Source organism: Anser cygnoides, chromosome 2 (genome assembly GCF_040182565.1).
Source record: "Anser cygnoides isolate HZ-2024a breed goose chromosome 2, Taihu_goose_T2T_genome, whole genome shotgun sequence".
NCBI classification, from domain to species: Eukaryota; Metazoa; Chordata; class Aves; order Anseriformes; family Anatidae; genus Anser; species Anser cygnoides.
Window position 1 is genome coordinate 50,218,170 of NC_089874.1, and position 20,462 is coordinate 50,238,631.

The 20,462-nt window shown below is 39.3% G+C and overlaps 2 protein-coding genes across 4 annotated transcripts in view; one reads left to right on the plus strand and one right to left on the minus strand.

The window, feature by feature from the left end:
- The window catches only part of LOC136786324 (nuclear pore complex protein Nup153-like), a 378,386-nt gene that overhangs the window by 217,830 nt on the left and 140,094 nt on the right, over positions 1-20,462 (plus strand). The window lies entirely within an intron of this gene.
- LOC136789853 (mucin-17-like) overlaps positions 960-20,462 on the minus strand; it is a 56,999-nt gene continuing 37,496 nt past the window's right edge. The window contains 13 exon segments of the mRNA XM_066990997.1: positions 960-2,764; positions 4,302-4,424; positions 4,766-4,856; positions 5,092-5,184; positions 6,422-6,895; positions 8,521-8,647; positions 11,351-11,403; positions 12,514-12,672; positions 14,930-14,983; positions 15,260-15,370; positions 17,552-17,674; positions 17,757-17,896; positions 18,966-19,214. Coding sequence (XP_066847098.1) covers positions 2,118-2,764; positions 4,302-4,424; positions 4,766-4,856; positions 5,092-5,184; positions 6,422-6,895; positions 8,521-8,647; positions 11,351-11,403; positions 12,514-12,672; positions 14,930-14,983; positions 15,260-15,370; positions 17,552-17,674; positions 17,757-17,896; positions 18,966-19,214 — 2,444 coding nt within the window. The 3' untranslated portion in view covers positions 960-2,117.

The window sequence follows — 20,462 nt, forward strand, 5'->3', positions numbered from 1 at the left end:
ACAAACTTTATTGGTCACAAACACCAAGAGCTGGCTGTAATTATCTGTAATTATCTGAACCAGTATTAACCGGTACCTCTGAACAGTACCTGAAGGTTTGAACTACATTCTAGTCCTGATCTTTCCAGTCAAAACTGTTTAAAAAACAACCCACCAAACAGTAAAAGAAACAAGAAAACCCCATGCTTCCTCTCTACATAAAACTTTTCACAATTGTGTTTTCTGCCCACCACCTGGCTTTAAAAAGTATACGAACTTCTTTGAAAGATCATGTTTTTAGTCTGAACTCCAAATGAACAACGTGTAGGGCATGTAAAGAACAAGCACGTCATTAATGAAAGCTTTTCTCTAAAAAGGATAAACTTATTCTTGGGGAAAAGTGTGGAAACAGATGTTATCTAGGCAATATTCCTACAGGAAAAACGAATAATTTTGCCACACCTCAAAGGAAAAAATAATTGTGCTTAACAGGTAAGAAAATAAAAAAAATCAGAGCAAACCAAAAAATAAATCACAGAATATACATCCTCGTTTTAATCATGAAGTATTACCTTTGAGCTCTGCTTTGGTGCTTGGCTTTGCACTTTCACAGGCTACACACTTCATGGCCTCTGCTTTGTTTTGAACCAAGCAGGTCTCCCAATCCCAGCTTCCTTCAGGCTTCTTGAATTTGTCTAAATCCAGAAATTCTCCAGAAGGAGCAGAAAATGCAGATGCACTGCTACTGGTCACAGGTGTTGGACCCTCTGTGAGACAAACAAGACAGTTAACCATCCTGTTTGAACATGAACTATGAAATGAGCATTAACTTTTAAATTTGATTTGTCAAATCCCACAGAAATGTTCAAAACTACTCCGCAACTCCCCCCCCCCCCCCCGCCCCTGAAAAAAATAAAAGCCACCAAAAACCCACAAAGAAACAAAGAAACAAACAAAAAAACCAGAGTGGAACTCAAAGCTTCCAAACAACACACAACTCTGTTCAGCACACAAGCTTCTGCTGCTGTTGACCACAGTGTAACCTCCATAAAGAGGCCTGACAGGTGCCTTTTAAAAAAAAGGTGCCTTTTAAGAGAGAAGCAGAAGATAACGCTTCAAATTCAAAACCGGAAAGACAAGAATGGCTCTTCCCTTCCACAGCACACGCAGAAAACTTTTATCCTAGTATTACTTGCATCGCTCTTCCTCTTGACAAGTGCAACGTAACCGTGCAATTCACTGCACCATGGTCACAGTAAAGCCCTCATTTCCAAAATTCCTCCTTGCAATGGCAAGAGCCTCAGACAAAGATGCCGACTGACCGCTCAGAGGTTGGAAGTCCAAGAGAATCAACTCTGTCTGAAATCCATTATCTTACCTCAGGAAATTTCAGTCTTACCGCACAGGATGATTACAAAAGCCCGGTCTAGTCCATCTTAATTTGTTTCTTCCACGATATATTTGCACAGGTGTTTTTCGATGTAATGGCATGTTAAATGACATTTAGAGTCAAAGTTAAAATTAGAATCGTATTTTAAAAACAATACAACCACGCTCAAAATCAATTACGGTCACACACAATGGGAAACAACCCAGTACTGCCCTGAAGAAGTTACCCAGCGGGTCACTCGCTTTCTTGAAGCCTACCACTGACCTTCATAGGCATCTCTCTGCTTTAGCTTAAGACTAGTTAAGACTACACTGTCTTGAAATCTGGCTTCACATCTCCCCTCAATTACATACAAACGGTGAGTAGAGGCATTTTGGCCACATTCTGTAATTTTTTTTACTTATTTTTTGAAAGAGAAAAACACAGTCATTTTTAACTCTTTCTATGGAGTTCTCATTTTCGCCAGTGAAAAATCACTATGTTGTTTTTAAATTAAGTCACCCACTTCAGCCATCTTCCCTCACCAGCTGCAAAGCCGGGGGTATCTGCATTGATCCAGCTCCGTACTAATACATTTCACAGTCAGTTCAATTTATGCGACAGGCTGGAACCTGGGCTGAGACCTCTGAAGTGCCTGTAAACCAATCCTGCAGACAGCCGCTAACCCGTCAACCGTACCTGGGAATCGTGTTGCTTAAAATATTCCATATATGCAACGTACTTTTATTCTGTACAAGATTCACAGAGGCTAGGATGGAAACAACAGGAAAAAAAGGACCATACCTGGTTTCTCAGACTGACAGGCTACACATTTGTTATCTTCCGTCTTATTTGGTACAAGGCATATTCCACAGTCCCAAGAGCCTTTCGCCTTCTTAAATTTGTCTCCAAAGCCCAGAGTGGCTGTTGTGTCAGTGCTGCTCGAGGAGGATGTCACTGTCACCGAGCTGTCTGTGACCACTGGTCATGTCAGAGCAGGCATTACTCCCGTTCCAGGTTTTGGTGTCTCACATGCTATACATTTTGTAGCTTCCGGTTTGTTTTGGACAAGACGTGTATCACAATCCCACGTTCCAGGTACTGTTTTGAATTTGTCTCCAAAGCCCAGCATCCCTGCTGGGGGCGCTGCTGGCTTTGAGGTGTCGCATTGACTTGAACTTACTGTCTGTTTCATACTCTCAACTGTTGAGGCTTTAGTAGCTTGACAAGTTACACATTTGTCCTTTATGTCTTTGTTTTGCAGAAAAGGGTCACATGTATCAGATTGCCAGTACGATGCTTGTTTAGAAGTCTCTTTACCTGCAGAAAAAGTTGTTATTGCAGGCCTAGTATAAACCACTGTGCTTGTCGTAGGTTGTGCAGACGTAGAAGAGCGTGTTTTCAACAATCCAAAGTCTAGGAAGCAAGAAAAAAAAGTCTTCCTGTTAGCGCAGCACCTCACTACATGTAACTAAGTGACTTTACTAGAGGGCAAAAATTTCAACTCAGGTGCCAATGGTTACAACTAGACATTCAGACCGAGCGCAACAGGAAGTCCCCAGAAATCTTATCGAAACGGATGAAATTTCATCTGCTGCACTGGGTCACAACAGAACATTTCGTTAAAGCTTCATTTAACTCTTTGTTTCCAAGCAAGCTTTAAATCAACATTTTCACTGGTCGATACAAGTACAAACAGACAGTAGCTGACTGAAATCTGACAGTCCAACGTGGAATGGAAATAATACAATTTGATTAAGACGCGATGCCCAATCGAATCAGATTTCTAAAGCTCCTCCTTCCGTAGCAGATGACTCAAATCTACTCCAGTAACTGTACAGAAGTTTGTCCTCGGAGCAGCAATCCATACGGTATTTTCCCACAGATGCTGAATATTAATTAAATAATAAAAACTCAAGACAATTGAACAACTGTCTAATTTTCTATAATCTTTTTCAAAATGCATCGGACACAGGACAACTCCTTATTTAAAAGGTGGCAATTTTAACAGAAAAGACAAGCTACTAATACAGAAAGACTAAAGGAAATGCATCTTAAACAGCAGCTCAAGTTGCTTGTAAATCTACCTTGAACATAGTTGTTTTGTGGTTTGTTTGTTGGGTTTTTTTTAGTCAAAAATGAAGTCTTTGAACAATGTGGATTTAGATTCTGCTTCTTTTAAACCGATAAAGAAAGTGAATGTCACTTCACTCAGAGGTCTTTCCTTAAACAAAATGCACAATGTATTTTCTCTCACTTAGCTCTTTCCAGTAGAGAAATGTGCTGCCTTCTTAACAAGTATGTAAGTTAGAAGAAGACTTTTGGGAAAAGATCAAATTCAATAAAGCCCTTTTTCTTAAAAGATATCTTTTCCACAGACACACTTTATGAAACTGTTGAAAACAATTGCAATTGCTTAAAAACAAAATTCAGAAAAGGGTTTTTAACGTAAAACACTCCACTGCTGTTTGCAGTTTAAATTTTAATCCACAGGAGCCATTGTAAGCTAAGGCCCAAAGATTCGCAGCTTTCGCCATGAATTTGGAACTGAAGCTCTTTCCTATTCTTTCTTCACCTGGGCTGGAGGTGGGACAGGAGTGTTGAGTTTTACAAACATTTCCTTTTCAATTCCACAAATTGTATTTACTTAAAATGAAACACCGATTATCTGGCTAATTCTCTTAGTACCTCATTTACAATTACATCCTAACACGTAAAGGAGATGCAACCCATCTGCTTTTCATCTTGCAGTTTTACTTCCAGCAACAAACACCACTTAGAATAGAAGGGGGCAGATGCACCCTAACAAACGCAGCGCTTAATGTAATGCTCTCCTACATTCATATTTATAGCAGATACTCTATTAACCATAAGTCGTGTGTTGGTTTTTTTTTAATAAAAAATGCTAGCGTATTTTTTGCAGCATCTTTTTAAAAGGAGTTCATTATCTCACCAGGATTTTTTAGAACGTCTAAGACGCTTCCTTCCTTTAATACGTGGGCAGTGGTGAAGGGACCACCAGCAAAATCTTTGACCTCCTCTTTCTGTGTGTTGATGTTGGTTGAGGTGGTGGTGTCTTTTGAAACAAAAGAAAACAAAAACAGCTTTCACAATGTGACCTAGTTAGAGCAGATTATACTCACTTTTGTTAGAAACAAGAATTTCCAGCTTTCATGCTTCTCACATAAGAATCTTCACAAATTCTACTTACTTTGCAATGCTTTATGATTACAAGCAAAACAAAAAGCAACAAAACAAAACAAAAATTATAAAAGCAGATCTGTCACTGGAAAAATACTGCAGAAGTCCAACACTGCCTGGAATTGCTAGCATGCGCAGACAGGACAGATTGAAGATTTAATAAAGAAAAAAAGGAAAATCAGCACTTCAGATCTGAAGTGCTAAAGTTTCAGTTACCTAGGGTAAGAAAGGGCGTCACTGGAGTACCACTGGGTCCAGAAAGTTCTGCCGATTTTACAACGGGAACACTAAATGTAAACCCAATCTGCTATGAACAAGAGAGGTTTTTCAGATTCTCAAGCCACAGGAACTTCAATCGAATGCACACACAAAACCAAATCTGAAAGCTGCTCTTCACATTTGTAGCACGCATGCTGAATGACAAATTATAAGCCAGAAGCCTACATACTTTTCTCCATCAAGGCAGATTCTGCTTTAGTGTTCTGCAACAGCCTACTAAATGCCTCAGAAAAAAAGTCAAGCTCCTTTATTATTTTACTTACAGAAGACGTAGGTAGCACTTCTGCCTCAGTAGATTTCACAACTGGAGATGAAAACGCGAACTCAGGACTGCTAACGGTACTTGTTGGTTGTATCTGTATTTTCAAAAGAATTAAAGGTTTATATTTAAGAGCAACAACTACCTGAATTCACTACCCAACAGAAGTCCCGCAGTGACGTCGAAAAACCTGATGTTTGAGTTATTTTGCAGATAAAAGTAATAATAAAACACAGGGAAGTTTCCAAGTGGGTATAGGACAATATCTTCAAAACCAAATTCCAGAAACTGAGAGGAAAAGCTGGAGATGCTACTTAGGTCTAAATGCACGGAAAAGCAAGCCAGGAAGCTGAAGAACGGCAAACTCAGCCCAATGATACTCCAAGAACTTCAGCAAACACCTCAACATGTTAAAGCAGCTGTCTACTTCAAACCGTACAAAAAATATTTCAAGTACTCTGGAACAGATTAATGTTTATTTTATTGCAATAATATGCCAATTATTGCACCCTAGGCTCATTCTATGTGAGGCTTATATGACCACGTTACCTCTAATTTAATAACTTAAATAAAGTTGTGGTTTAACCATTGCAGGCAACTAAGCACCACACAGCCACTCGCTCACTCCCTCCAAATGGAACAGGGAAAAGAACTGGAAGTAAAGAAGTAAAGTTGTTAAATTTGAGGTAGCATTAATGACTCATCGCATGTAATGGCTACCTGGAAAGACAAATGCCATAACCCTGTACATACTCCCTACTCCTTCCCCTTCTTTCCCCCAGCATTTATTGCTGAGCACGATGCTAAATGGTGTGGAATATCCCTTCGGTCCTCTGGGCTGAGTGCCCTCCCAGCCTCTTGTGCATCCCCGACCTCCTCGCTGGCAGGGCAGCGTGAGACACAGAAAAGGACTTGTCACTGTGTAAGCACTGCTCAGCAACAGCTAAAACACCAGTGCCTTACCAACACTGTTTTGCTCACAAATCTGCAACACAGCATCATCTAGCATCATCTACTACGAAGAAAATTAACTCTACCCCTGCCAAAACCACTATAAATAACATGGCATAAAGTCCACACCCCCCTTCCCCCGCAGACTTCCACAGCATTTGAAGCAGTTATACAATCACGTTAAATGGGAGTTGGCAGGCTCTAAGACTGAGAGAAGCAGAATCAAAACATTTATGCCTTTTTCCCCAAACTGGCATACAACCCCAATTCATTCAGCTGCGTAGAAACTAATATTTGTTAGTTTCATGAGCACCACAGAAAAAGTCAACTCGCAATAAAGCAGTATACTCATTGTAAACATTATTTATAGCATAAAGATTTACCTTGCCCGCCGCCGTCGCTGCTGCATCTGCCATGCCTGCCGCCTCCGTTGAATTTGCCACGCTTGTCGTTGCCACTGTTGACTTTGCCTTGTCCTTTGTCTTCAGTAGATATGGCATGCCCGCCGCCATTATTGGATATGTCAAGCCTGAGGGCACTGTTGAACACGTTATGCCTGACGTCGCCGTTGTATATATCATGTCCTCCACCTCCTCCTCTGATAGATCTGTCAAGTCCTCCACCTCCGATGGATCTGTCATGCCCTCCACCTCTGATGGATCTGTCATGCCCTCCACCTCTGATGGATTTGCCATGCCCGTCGCAGCTGCTGGAGTTGCCGTGCTCATTGCTGCTGTTGAAACAGCGCTCGGTGACGCTGAGACAGCGCTACTACCAACGAAACTAGAATTGAACTGAGGCAGCGATGCAGCACTGATGGGTAGGGGTATTTTCGGTAGCACTGGTTCCTCCACTTCCTAAAGTTGCAAATTTTAATTTTTCTTATACAAGACATACTACTTTCTCACCCCATCGCACCCAATTTATTAACAAAATTAAATAGAACAAAAATCCATACAAATTAAGAGAAAGCAAGTTTCCAGAAGAAATCCCGATCTCCCCACCTCTGTCTACCATGTCATTTTAATTTATGGCAGGCCTGCTTCCACATTATACTCTATTCAACAACTGTACAGCAAGAACACTGAAAGTTAACTCAAAACCTGTGCAGAACAGAGACGCACAGATCACATTTTTTTTCTTTCTTTTCTATACTTTAGTCATCAAAGCTCTGGAGAAGCATCATCCTTTCTAACTACCCTCGCATGGCTTCAATTAAGAGTACACTCTCAAGACAAGTGAGAAAGTGTTCCTCTTGCAAAATTAGGCAGGATAGCTGCCAAAGTTTCTAAAGTCACTACAGCAGGGAACGTGGAAAAAGGTAATGTTTAAAGAAGCAGGTAGGTTCAACAACCAAACTAAACACAAAAAGCACCAAAGAAAGTCAGACTAGCAGCCCTGAAGATTGTGTTCTGGTAAACACAGTCTATACCATGTATCAGGATGCAAATATAAAAATCAGAAAACAGCCTCCTAACAACTTCAATTTTCATCCCTGCCACTTACTTTATTTGATTACTAAGATTGGATGAGTTATGTTTTAAATGGCATAGAAAATCTGACCAAAATTTGTACAGTACTATCATGATCTACTTAGAAATGACTAGGCAGGGATGTAAGTTGGTACTACTGATATTCAGTGCATCCTGTAGCTTACATCTGTTTCACAGTTTTGATTTGAAAAGTTTATGGAACTTTTGATATTTGGACCATTATTTTATTTGCGTTACAGGAATAAACAACAGTGTTTATGATTTCTTTATATTGCATCATCCGGAAGTCCCATTTAATGATTTGAAACTTAAATTAACTTAAATACTTAATATTAACTTAATATTAATTAAATACTTAATGTTAACGTAAATACTTAAATTAACTTACAGGCAGCTTATATAACATCCAATAAAAGAAAAAATAATCTGAATATTCATGGTCATAGTTTTATGGAATAGATTTTTCCTATTAAAATGAGAAAAAAACTCTCTCACAATGAGTTTGGTGAGTATGAAAAACTGAGTCATCGTTAGCAGACATGCAGAATGCTGTCTTCTACTACTCTTTTTCACACTCTTGGCCTGTATCTTTCTGTATGACTTAAATATGAAACCAAAAATTAAGCTTTTTTTTTCTTTTTATACTTGGCACTCGTTTCAAGTATCATTCCTGTAGAAAAACTATACAAACCTTCACCAAAACATTACTTCTCTTCTTAGGACTCATTCATTCAATTGCTAACGAGAAATGTTATAGTTTGAAGAATCTCCAAGGTAAGAGAATTAAAAATTTCAAAATTACATAAGCAAAGTTCAGGTATTCAAACACAGGAAATCAATTGGAGCCTGCTCTGAAACCCACAAGAAAACAAAAACAATGCAAAAATAAAGCGGTATTGTTATAATTTACTATGATGCAATAAAACTGACACACTTAGCTAGTTACTTCAGTAAGCTCAGTGACAGCAATTAATTTAAGAGTCACTTACCTGTTCTTGTACAGCTCTTGATAAATAGTGTATTCCTCTTTCCCTTCTCATTTTGCCGCCTCCGCTACTCACTCCTGAAGACAGACCATTGGACGCAGCAGTACTGAATTTGTAGCTGGTCACATTGCTAGCACACGACAGTACAGAAGTTGGGGGAAACAAGAGAAAAAAAAATTACCAGCCAAATTGTTTTTTCAAGATATTAGAGCTGTTATTAGTCCTAGAATTGAAACCTGCTGATCAGAAAAAAACTAAAGCTGTCTCACAAGTTGCTAAACGCTGGTAAATACTTGATGTTCTAAATAGGAAAAACTTTATTAACAGCAGCAATGAAAAGGACATACATAAGTGCACCGTTCACATGGGAACAATGACTAAGCCAGAAGACCTGAAATAGAAGAGCTGATTTAGATTGTTATTTTCCAGTGCTTCCTTTAAATAGGACTGGTTCTCTGATTCTGCGATGCACGTGTATCTTTTGCAGGGATATAAAAGAACAGCTCACAAAAATACAGAAAGAGTGCACATATGCACACATACACATGGGAAACACTGCCAACAGCTCTGATAGAATAGGGACGCCTTAGACTTGTGTGGCAAGGTAATATGGCCTAAGCTTCAGAAGCAGCTCTGGCTTTCATGTGGCCATCAGCAGGAACAGCAGAGGTGTTTGGGTATGCCAACATTCCAGAAGTCTTTTCAGACATGAATACAGATCCCTTTTGTAAGGCATACAAAGGCATTTTTCTGGTACTTAAAAAAGCCTAGCTCAAAACCAGAAAGATATCCTAATCCAAGAGCAAATGGGGAAAAAATAACCCAAACCAGAAGTGGAATAGGGAATAACTCTAACAAAAGTACTATGGCAAGAAAATGAAGTATGCCTGGAAAAACTGTGACATCAAAGCTTATCTTGCAGCCAATCAGTCAGTCAGTACAAAAGTGCGTTAGATCGCACTGGAAGACACCAGGTCAGACTCCCACAATACTGAGGAGGAGAACTGGTCTAAACTTGTCAAATACTTGACAACAGCCTGCTTAGCACTGTGACTGCATAGAGGAAGACAGATCCCTAAGGCATATGCTCAGACTTTTCTCTAATCCAAACTGTCAATCCATTAGAATTCTGAAAAAAGTCTTACATCAAAACAGATCTTCATTCAGACAACTATCGCTTGCCCATAACAGCCCATATTCCTCTTTCTGTTAACACCTGTGAGCTTCAAGGGGGCAAAGACAGTTGTCAGCCTTCAGGCAAGTCTAATCTACAATTGGACTCAGGATATAAAATATATATATATATATACACACACACACACACACATAGATATATAGCATTGGTGGGCCAGAGATTTACTGAGTATTCCAACTCAACTGTCCAAAGGGACTCTTGCCAGCAGATCAGTGTGGTGCTCCTGCTCCAGAACATGGCACCCAACAGAGACCAGCATCACAAAAAACACTACCACCACTACCTACTCTACAAACAAAAGGTAGGGCACTGCAATAAACTTTGTGAACGAAATCAAAAGCAGTGTGAGTTTGCTGTATCTCCTTCCTAAATGGAGAAGTAGAAAGGAGTTCTAGCAAAGACAATTTAGAACAGTTTGAAAAAAACATAATTACAACCCAGCACCTGATTGCACCTGTACCAGAACCTTAAAGCCAGTCGCTTCCACCCCTAAAAAGGTGGTTGTTGTGAAGTCCAACTTTTAGATGCCAAAACAAAGTGTTGAGTTCTTTCTGCAAGCCAAAGAATGCCCATGGTCACCTAAGAATTGCTTGGCAGATGAGCATAGAGTCAACAAAATTCCCTGCTACTGTTCTTTGAAAAGAGCAACCCCCTAAAAACCGAGTGCAAAGTCTCTTAACTCAAGCATTATTACCCAAAACACCATTTGCCCAGAAGGAAAAGCCATCAATATTATCTGGAGGATAACTCATTTGACCTAAACCAAGAAAGCAGTGTAACACAAAGCAGTCTCCTCAAGAAGAAATTCAATTAATTCTGCTGGATTTTTTTTATTTTAGAGATGAGTTAGCATTTGGCCTCAAATGATTCTAAAGAACACATGGTCTTCATGTGAACTCAAAGCAGACAATTAACTTCATCATGAGAGGAGTATTAAAAAAAAGAATAATAAATCATAAACCTTCCTCCATGTTTTTGCTTAAAAAATAAAGAAAAAAACACATCAATAAACATCCTCCTGAACTGTAACTCACTTCCCCTACTTCACCTTCTGAAGAATACTTCAGAAAGAATCATCCCATTAGGACAGAGCTTTCAAACTGCAAGCAATTAAATAGCTAAAACTAATAGCTTTTCCCCTAGGGAACATTAGGAGGGACAAATTATTTTGTTATAAGTAAACTGAGTTATAAACCATGAAATATCTGTCAAAGCAAAATTTGTAACGCTACAGATTTAGTTAAACTACAAAATGAGCCATATTTCCTGTAGAAGGAAAAAATTAGGCCTCCAATAGCAAAGATCCTTTCTGTGGATACAGCATTATAACGTGCCTCGTTTCCCATCTTCGTATCCTACTCAGAAGATAAACTTGGGATAAAAAGTGGTGTATCAGTAGTTTTATTCTTGCTCATCTTCCTTCCTTTCATAAAAACAACAATTTTCTCAAAGTTATATTGATCTTCAAACACAATCCAGACTTTGCAGCTCCCTCAAAATACAAAATTTTCATTGGATTTCCCATTCCTTTTACTGAGATCTGTCACCACCTTTCCAAAAAGACAGGCATGCAGACCGTACTGAAAAAGGAGATTTCTTTCTTCCTTCAAGTAAGTTTTAAATTAATAGATGTCATACCTTTCAGATGGTTCTGCTCGCTGTTCTGCAGGCAAAGTCTTCTCTCTCATCCCCTGCACGTTAAGTTTAGTTCAAGAGTTAGCTGACTATGTACAGAATACACAAAGTACCAACAACCACTTAATGTGTTTTTTTCTGGTTTTTATTTTATTTATTTATTTTTAATTTTATAGCACTGAATACACCTCACCTACTTAACGTTGTTCCCTAATTCAGCATTGTGGGTACAGTTCAGTTAAATTTTGGGGCTAAAGTAAGCATCACTGCTTCACTCAGCATTGAGGACAAACTGATAGAACACTAAATCAAATTTGTCAAATCCTCTAACAAAGAAAGTAATTAATTTAAACAAAATAACAAAAATTGTGCGTGTGGGGGGGAGAGTTTTCATCAAAACTTGTGTTTACCAACCCCGTAAAAGGGACATACTTTTCTGTTTTCTATCATTTATCAACAAACAAGCAAAAAAAAACGAAAAAACTCTACCCCCCCAAAAAACTAAGCAGTTGCTGCTACATTCATTTTAGAACTTTACCAAATGGAGATTGTGCTGGCTAAACAATACAGAGATTGAAAGAGTTAAAAGCAATAAGCAACCAGTATTACTGTCCACTTTGATTTCCAGCCTAAAAAGCCCATACACTTAACACGTGGTCATTTGTACACTCAGACCGATACTGGAAACACAGATGTTTTCGCAGAAAGAGATGCCCATTTAATTTTATGGAAAATTTATCAGACTCCATCTACTCCAAAGCAATCAAAAACGATAACTCAGCACATTGTCAGAACTCTCACTTGGAGCACATAGCTCACCTGGAATAGTTTACACAGAACACGAGCATGTTTCATCAGTGACAGCTTTGTGTACATGAGAATATAGAAGGAAAACATTTCTGTCTTTTAATATTCTTTCACTGAGAACAGGATGACTCAATAGCACATCATGACATCGTGAAAACAACCACAAGACACTGAGTGTTCCAAAAACAGAATTAAATCCATAAAAGCTCAATCTATTTCACAATGGTTCCCACTGCCTTAAAGCTCGCCTCAAACACGCTATCAGTACTTTTTGCAAAGATAGGATAACAATTGGTTTGAGAAACATTCCAAGACTGGAAAAAAAAACCAGGCACATAAGGACTCAAAAATGTACTCACTTGGAACTTTGTGTCTACTCTCTGGCAAATTTTGCTGGACTGAGTAGTTGAAGTCGGTGATGGTTCAGAATACCGCGTATAACGCATCGGTTGACGGTTTACTGTTGGTGTCACAAGTCTCTTAACAGGTGGAGGCTGGAATGCATTCTGGGATTCCAGCTTTGAAAGGGAAACAGCAATCAATTTATCCTTACGTCCACCCAAATTAATTCCAATATTTATTGATGAAAACAAATTACAGAACTATAAACCTCCCCCCATCGGTCTTGGCACTCAGTGAATACAATTTGAAAATTCTGAAGACCGTTCAACTTGTAGAGGGAAATCACCAGAAAACCAGTAACGAAATCCATAAAGCTATATATAAGTAGCCAAAGTCTGACTGAATTCCATTTCAAAATTTGGCAGTTAGCTTCATAGACAAAATAATTCATGCTACCATAATTAAAATAACCCATGTTCCTAGAATATGCTCCTATCTTTTCCTCTGCCCACACTGTGATTTTTTTTTTTAGTAGCTTAATTCATTAATTTAACATTCGAAGTGTTAAGCAACTAATTATACAGGCTTCTGGGCTTCACATTCCCTACATTTTCCCTCTTCAAAGTTACACAAACAATAGAACACACTCAAAAAAAAACACCTTGTCAATCTTACAATAATCTCATTCATTAAAATATGATCCAATGCTTTACATGTGCATTAGATGCACTTCAAGTAGTGGGTTTGACTTCCCTTTTCAAAGCATTTTCACAGACCAGAGTTAATTTTTAACACAGACCACTGCGTGTTCTGCAAAACTGACTTAACTGAACTGTCAGACAGAAAACAAAGCCTAAAGGCTACAAGATTTACCGATGGCTCCGCCTGCGGTCTTAAGGATCAGAAAATACAGTCTTAGGAAGCATGCTATTGTTCAAATCAATACCAACAGGAAATTTTTGTTTACGCTGCAGCTTTAATTTCACAGTATCTCCCAGCTCTTAGTAATAGGATTCACACTCTCTCTAAAGTATACAAAAATGCATCTTTCTAAAAAATATTACATTCAGTTTGAAACCTTGAATAAGACATGTTTTATGTAAGTTCACAAATCTACTTTGAGTGAACGATGGTTCATTGCTGGTTTTAAAGGTAAAAAAGAAAAATATTAAATCCCCCAGTTAGGCATTCAATACACCAAGAGCTATTCTGCCTGGTACAGTTCCTTGAAATAAGAAAAATACCACATCACTGCTACCCACTGCAGAAGTTTAGCCCGAGTGCACAAGTGTTCCGTCAACCGCATGTTCACTTTAGCAGGAAAACACACGATCGTCTCCTCAGCAAATAATTGCTTCTCATCACGGGCTACCCTTCTCCCGCCACCATTATGAATTCTAGTATTATGAATAGACAATCTATCTCCTTTCACCCACTGACAGCTGCGTGCAACATTCATTTAGTGGCTGACAATTTCAGGCTCTCTCTTGCAAATCTGGCAGATCTTTCTTAATGCCTTATCACAGGTGTATTGCTATAATATAACTGAGAATTCACACCAGATTTGGTTTTAGTTATTTGGATAATATTTATGATATACTTCACTTCTCCATGCCCGTGTAATTTGGCAGATGGTGAAAAGATGGTCCAGGAAATCTGAGATGTTTGTAAACTCTGAAGTGATTGTAAACTTAATTATACATCCATCCAATCAAGGAATTAGCACAGAAACTTCTTGAGACACTGTCCCTTTTCCCATTAGAACAGAAGATGAAAAGTTTGCACATCTTGTTATTTCCTTCAGTCACCTGATCTTCAAGTGGTCATTTAAGGGTTTTGCAATTTAATAAGCCCAAGGATACCCCTAACTAAAGTCATCAAAAAAAGATGACTAGTTTTCATTTTTTAAATAAAATGAAAGGAAATCATGCTTTACCACAGCATTATCACCAGTTCTGTGCTACCTCCAAATAGGAATTTAGGAGCATAAGATTTATAGCGTCGGAAATTAACAATTTTCCTCGTCTTTACTTTGAATGGTGATAAAAAGCAGAAAAATTAGTTTTCTGTGCCCGAATGAACACGGAAGTCTGTACAAAGTCTATATGACCATTCAATCAGTATTCTTCTATTTGTGATCATTTCTTCAAGAGAAAACTTGCCTCAAGAGGAATTTTAATATGCAGCTTCACCCCAAGTTGGGGGACAAGATAAAACGACTTGGTGTGTTCTAGAGCTGTTGCTCTCAACTTACAAAGATAACATAATTCTTAACCTGAGTAATCTTCACAGCCCATCATCTACTGTGGATACATGCCAATATTAACTTGATTTGATGTCTATGTTGTCACTGAGGTTTGAGAAAATTTTTCTAATAGTGATAAAGCATTGAAAAAGTTATCTACCTCAGCTTAAGACATTATTGGTTCTTACCTTTCTTCGTTTGGACTGGAAGTCAGTAATATCCGGTTTATCTATGTCCGGAGGCTAAGGGAAAAAACAAAGCATAAATATTAGAGGGCAATTTTTTTTTCCTGAGACAGAGGGTTCCCTGCAACAAAAATGTGGGGGTTCATGGTCAACTTATACAACACAGCGGCAAAAGAGATGCCATTCTTTTAGCATCCTGTTGAAAAAATAGCGCACTAAATTAAACCGGCCACAACGTAAGGAAGAATAGTTTTATCTTTATCCTTTGATGGCACATTTACTAAGTTTTATAAACACATGAAGCAAAAACAGATTAAAAGATGTGCTATTTACCAACAAAGAGCTTGACAGCTTCTCCACTGCCTCCAAGATGCACCGTGCAGCGGTACTTAAGGTAGCGCGGGGCCGCACAGTTTCTTGTCTAGCTTTCGCTCTCTTTTGTGCCTGAAAAATTAGCATTTTAAGTGTTACAATGGTCAATTCTCAGCTAAGGAGGCATGTATTTTATGTCCCAAGGCTACACTGATGATACAATCAATATATTCCGATGACAGAGAAAAATGCAGTCACTGGGAGTTCAAGCCATAAAGAAGAGAATACATTCGGAGTTTAATGAAGTTTACCTTGGGCCTCAGTGCATCTTGCATGTGCTTGTTGCACGAGCAATAAAAGAACTCCATACTTGTAAAAGGTCAAGACGGATGATGCTAGGACTGCTAAGGCCTCCGAAGCAGTAATCAGGGAAACAGAACTCAAGAAAAGGCTTGTGGTGGTACAGAAAGCATTTTCAGTAACAACACAGACCTCAGAGTTTCACGATGGTCTAAGTGTACCATCTTAAAATCAGTGTATACAATCATAACCAGGAACTAGTTTTACTTCTCTCTTGCTTCCTCCCTTCCCCCAAGATTAAAGTTGGCTGCAAATCTTTGTCTTAAAAGATAAAGATCTGATTTAAACTGTAACAGATCTAAACATTACACTGAAAAAGTAAACTGTGTATTTGCACCACCCAACTTCAAATATCAGTCAAAAACTTCCTTTGGTGTGACTTTTTTTCTTCCCAGGTTAAATCCCTCATATAACCACACTGTGCTTATCACACGATGTGAAGACAGGAAGCAGACCACGCAGCATAGAAAAACACAAGTGAGACTCACAGAACCACAGAATGGTTAAGGTTGGAAGTGACCTCTAGAGATCGCCTGGTCTACCCCCCCGCTCAAGCAGGGCCACCCCGAGCAGGTTGCCCAGGACCATGTCAAGTCAGCTCTTGAAGACCTCCGAAGAGGGAGACTCCACAGCCTCTCCGGGCAACCCGTGCCAGGGCTCCATCACCCGCACAGTGCAAAAGCATTTCCTGATGTTCAGACAGAGCCTCACGTTTCAGTTTGTGCCTGTTGCCTCTTGACCTGGCACTGGGCACCGCTGAAAACACAATGGCTCTCTATGCTCTTTGCACCATCCATTCAGGTATTTATATACACCAATAAGATCCCCCCCGAACCTCCTCTCCTCCATGCTAAACGGGCCCAGCAGTCCCTGCCTCTCCTCAGAGGAGAGGTGCTCCCAGTCCCTTGATCATCTTGGTGGCCCTTCGCTGGACTCTCTAGTACCTTGCTGTCATTCACAGCAAGCAGCAAGAAGCAAGCTACTCTCTCCTTTAAAAGCCTAGTATTTTGGTTCCTCTTTTTACCATAATGCAGTAATATTGTAAAAAACAAAAATAGCCGACCAAAGAGGGTTCCCAGCTTTGCACCACAAGGTTTCAAGGTTTCCCGTAAGTGAGGTACTTGTACTGCCCTTTTTCCGTTGCAGAAATGGACTGTCAGAACAGAGCCAGCAAACCCGCGTTTTCATTTTCTTAAAATTCCTTTTGATTTATCGATAAAAGTCACTTTCATTTAAATACATTCCTACCAAACCTGATTTGATTTTCCGTTTCGATTCAGCTCTAGCTAATCAGAGTTGTCAGCAGTTTTTATTTGCTATTTCCAAGAACTCTTGGGGGCAAATAACTCTCTTCAAGAACTATATGAATCGTTCAAAACAGAAAGCATGTTACTGCTTATCTTGAGACTGCATTTAGTCCTGCATGCCTCTGTGTAACAGAAGAACAAAGGATCAGCAAAGTTGATTTTAGATATTTTCAAAGACTGCAGGCTTATACAACATATCCATAGCATGAATGTAGGCATGCTTGGAAAAGAAGATCCACAGATAAATATTAGCCAGGTTTGACTACAGTAGCTTTTGCTACCATAAACACAAGTTTTCAAAGTTAGGCTGTCATTGGTTTTTTTGCATCATGTTATTTTAACGTAATGTAGTCAGAGGCAGACAATGGCACTTAAATGGAATTTTTTGAAAGACCTAACAACAGAGGAAACCCCAACTACCAACAACTAGCCCAAACTGTCATTCTTGTTCTTTCTGACAAGTATTACCTGTGGTAAAAACTGTTATAAAAGAATTTAAACAGAAATCAATCTCGTCTATTTTTGTAGACCAAGAGGGCAGAAGAGCAACTGTTACCACATATTCAGCTCCCTGCTCCAAGCTCCTTTGGCAGTGCTGCTTTTTTTATTTCCATCACTATTTCCCACTACACTACTTTTCTCATACCCGATAAGGTTCTGTCTCTCGCTGCCTAGATCTTGCAGCTGCACCACCATAGGCCGTCTTTCCGGGGTAAAATGGAGAAAACCCAAGCTGCTTTTCCTTAAAAACAGACGTGCTTCCACATGCCTACGGAAACACAGTACGATAAGTGGATAGAAAAACAGGTACACATTCAAACTGATTAAAAGAAATACTGTGCAGTACTTACAGGACACAGTCCTCCAAAAGCAGATAAACCGAATGCAGGTTTCTTAGAGCTAGCTGCAGAATGCTGCGAGAGGGAATGAGTTCTTTCATCTTCTGTGGGCCAGAGCAGTGACGATGAAGTATTTTTTAAAACTGCAACATCTGCCAAAATGACGTATGCTACATGTAAATGCCTCTAGTACGTACAGAACTTTAACAATAAAGATCACACTAATTCAAGTTCTTCAATACAGAAAAATAAGCATGACTTCAGCTTCTTTAAATAGATCAACTTCACGTACAGACTGAAAACCAAGTATCACCTACAAACTTGAAAACTGTTCACAGAGCTGCAAGTAGTTTTCAGCAAACTTACCAAGTTAATACTGTGCTTCCAATGCAGATTTTTTTTCCTTCATGCTAAGATAAAAGAGGACCGCATAAACATCAGTACATTTGTACAGACAAAGCTTTTTTCTATGTTGGTAAAAGGCTGGAGGCCAGCACAGATCATAATCGCACAGGTTTTAAACCTGGAAGATTCCCCAAAGGCTGCTCTAAGAGTTAACGATCTTCTGCCCATGTATGTTTTACGAAGACACACCAGAAAGTTCTAGTGCACTCAGGTTATATTGCTAAAGCCCAGCAACTCTACTCTCAGCTGTACAAAAGTTCTCTGGAAAACCTGCTGAGCACACGTCAGTCCCTGTCTCTATGGGGGACTAGAAAAAGCTGCAAACCTGCTGTTCGCCCTTTCAGCGAGAAGACCTAGGTACCAACCTACATCGACACGATGCTTATTTTTTATTTTAAAATGGTGTGCTTTGCTCAATGAATTTGGCAAAAGACATGAAAGTATTGACAGCTGAAGCCTTCTACCAAGAAAGGTCTGAGTCACTCTTCTAGACAATCAGCCTAGTTGTCAAGCTACGGCAAGTCAGCCTGATTTCCTACCGTCCCAGTTCAAAATTTACATATAACCTAGCTGAATGTGTATATTTCAGCACTGACTCTTTCTAACATCAGGGTATCATAAACGTATTCCAAAGCACGCTTCTATTAAAAAGGTGATAGGATTATATACTTCTAAAACACTAAAAATTCAATTTAATTCTCGCATCCAAAGTTGACATTCACCTATTTTATTTACTAAGGTGATGTGGAATATTAAAGAACGCAAGGTACTTCACATTAAAAAAAAAGTCAATTAAACAGAGAACACAAAAATCACCTTCATCAGATGCTCTAGAGGAGGAATCACTGGTTGTTGGGATGTTATCATCGTCTTGTTGAGAGGTAGAATCTTCTATTTCTTTTATCAAGGACAGCCTAGGACTGCCAATGCCAAATATAGAAGATGTCGAGGGCTGACAAGGTGGGACAGGAGAATCCAGCATGGTATAATTCAGATGGCTCAAACGAAGAGAGGGCCTTGTTAACACAACTGGGAAGTTCAGTGCTGATCTACTTGTGGATGGTTCTAGACAAGAACAGGGAGATAATTAGCTTTGCTATAGACAAGCTCACAGAAGCCAAAACCTGTTTCCTATCGACAGCCATGCTATTGCCAAGTTCTTATTGCAAAAAGAGAGAAGCCAAATTTAACTTCTTCCTCACCCAGATACGGTTGCATCTGTCTGGCTACAACAACACTGCTTGCGATACACAGTATTAATGTTGCATCCAGAAGTAGTTAACTATGAGGTTTTACAACACCACATTCTGACCCCGTGCTCAAATGCTCTAACGCTGACTTGGCCGTTCACTAAATCAAACATATATACTCCTTCTCCCATGTACAGCTTGCAATAAGCTTTACAAAATTTGAGATTACACGGTAAATTACAGATAACACTGCAGCTTCCATAATATTGGAACAAAGGTTATATTAATCTGAATACACAACATGAAAATGAACGTTTGCAGTACTTTTTTCCCAAGTTCTTCCATATCAGCTCACGTTAGAGGCAAAACATCATCTACCCATTAACTATTGGGATTTTGACCCAAGGGACAAGGATGTTGACCCAAGTAACCAGATAAGCATTTTTCCCTCTTGAAGCAAAAGGTCTGCAAACAATGCCAGTGGCCTGGAATAGGTGGCCTTGAAGTCTATCTTGCTAAATGAATGGAACTATTCATGGGTATTTTGCCTGATGAAAGCCTACTGTCTCTCCCAGGAATCTGGGCAATTCAAATGACTTTGAGCCACTATCCTCTTGATACTTGAACTGAAGCTTAAACTAGTTAGTTCAATCTTCATAACCACTGCAGTACCACTAATTAGCTCTCCAAACCATGAGCAGATTTTTAGGACAGCACCGTTTGAGATACAGAAAGTTATTGAGGCGGAAGGCCACCCAATATAGGCTCCAGCACAATGATACCTCAGAAATGAAGAGACACATTGGTTTCAAAATGTAGTAATAATTAAAAAAAATAATCTTATTCTTAAGCATAGTTACACCCACGGACAGCAACATAAGCTGCATAAGGTTCGAGGGTGTCCGCCTGCTCCTGATCTCCTGGAGTTAGCAAGCTTGCAGTGCAGCTGTTCTTACTGAAAGCTCCTTTCACGCAGTTACATAGGAAAGCCAACATGTGTTCCTCAGTCACGAAGACCTTCTCTATTCTTTTCTCCAAACTCATTCCCAAGCTACAGCTACACGCAAAGCCATCAATCTCCTTGTTTACAATTAGATGAGATTGGAGGCAAAGATATTTCCTC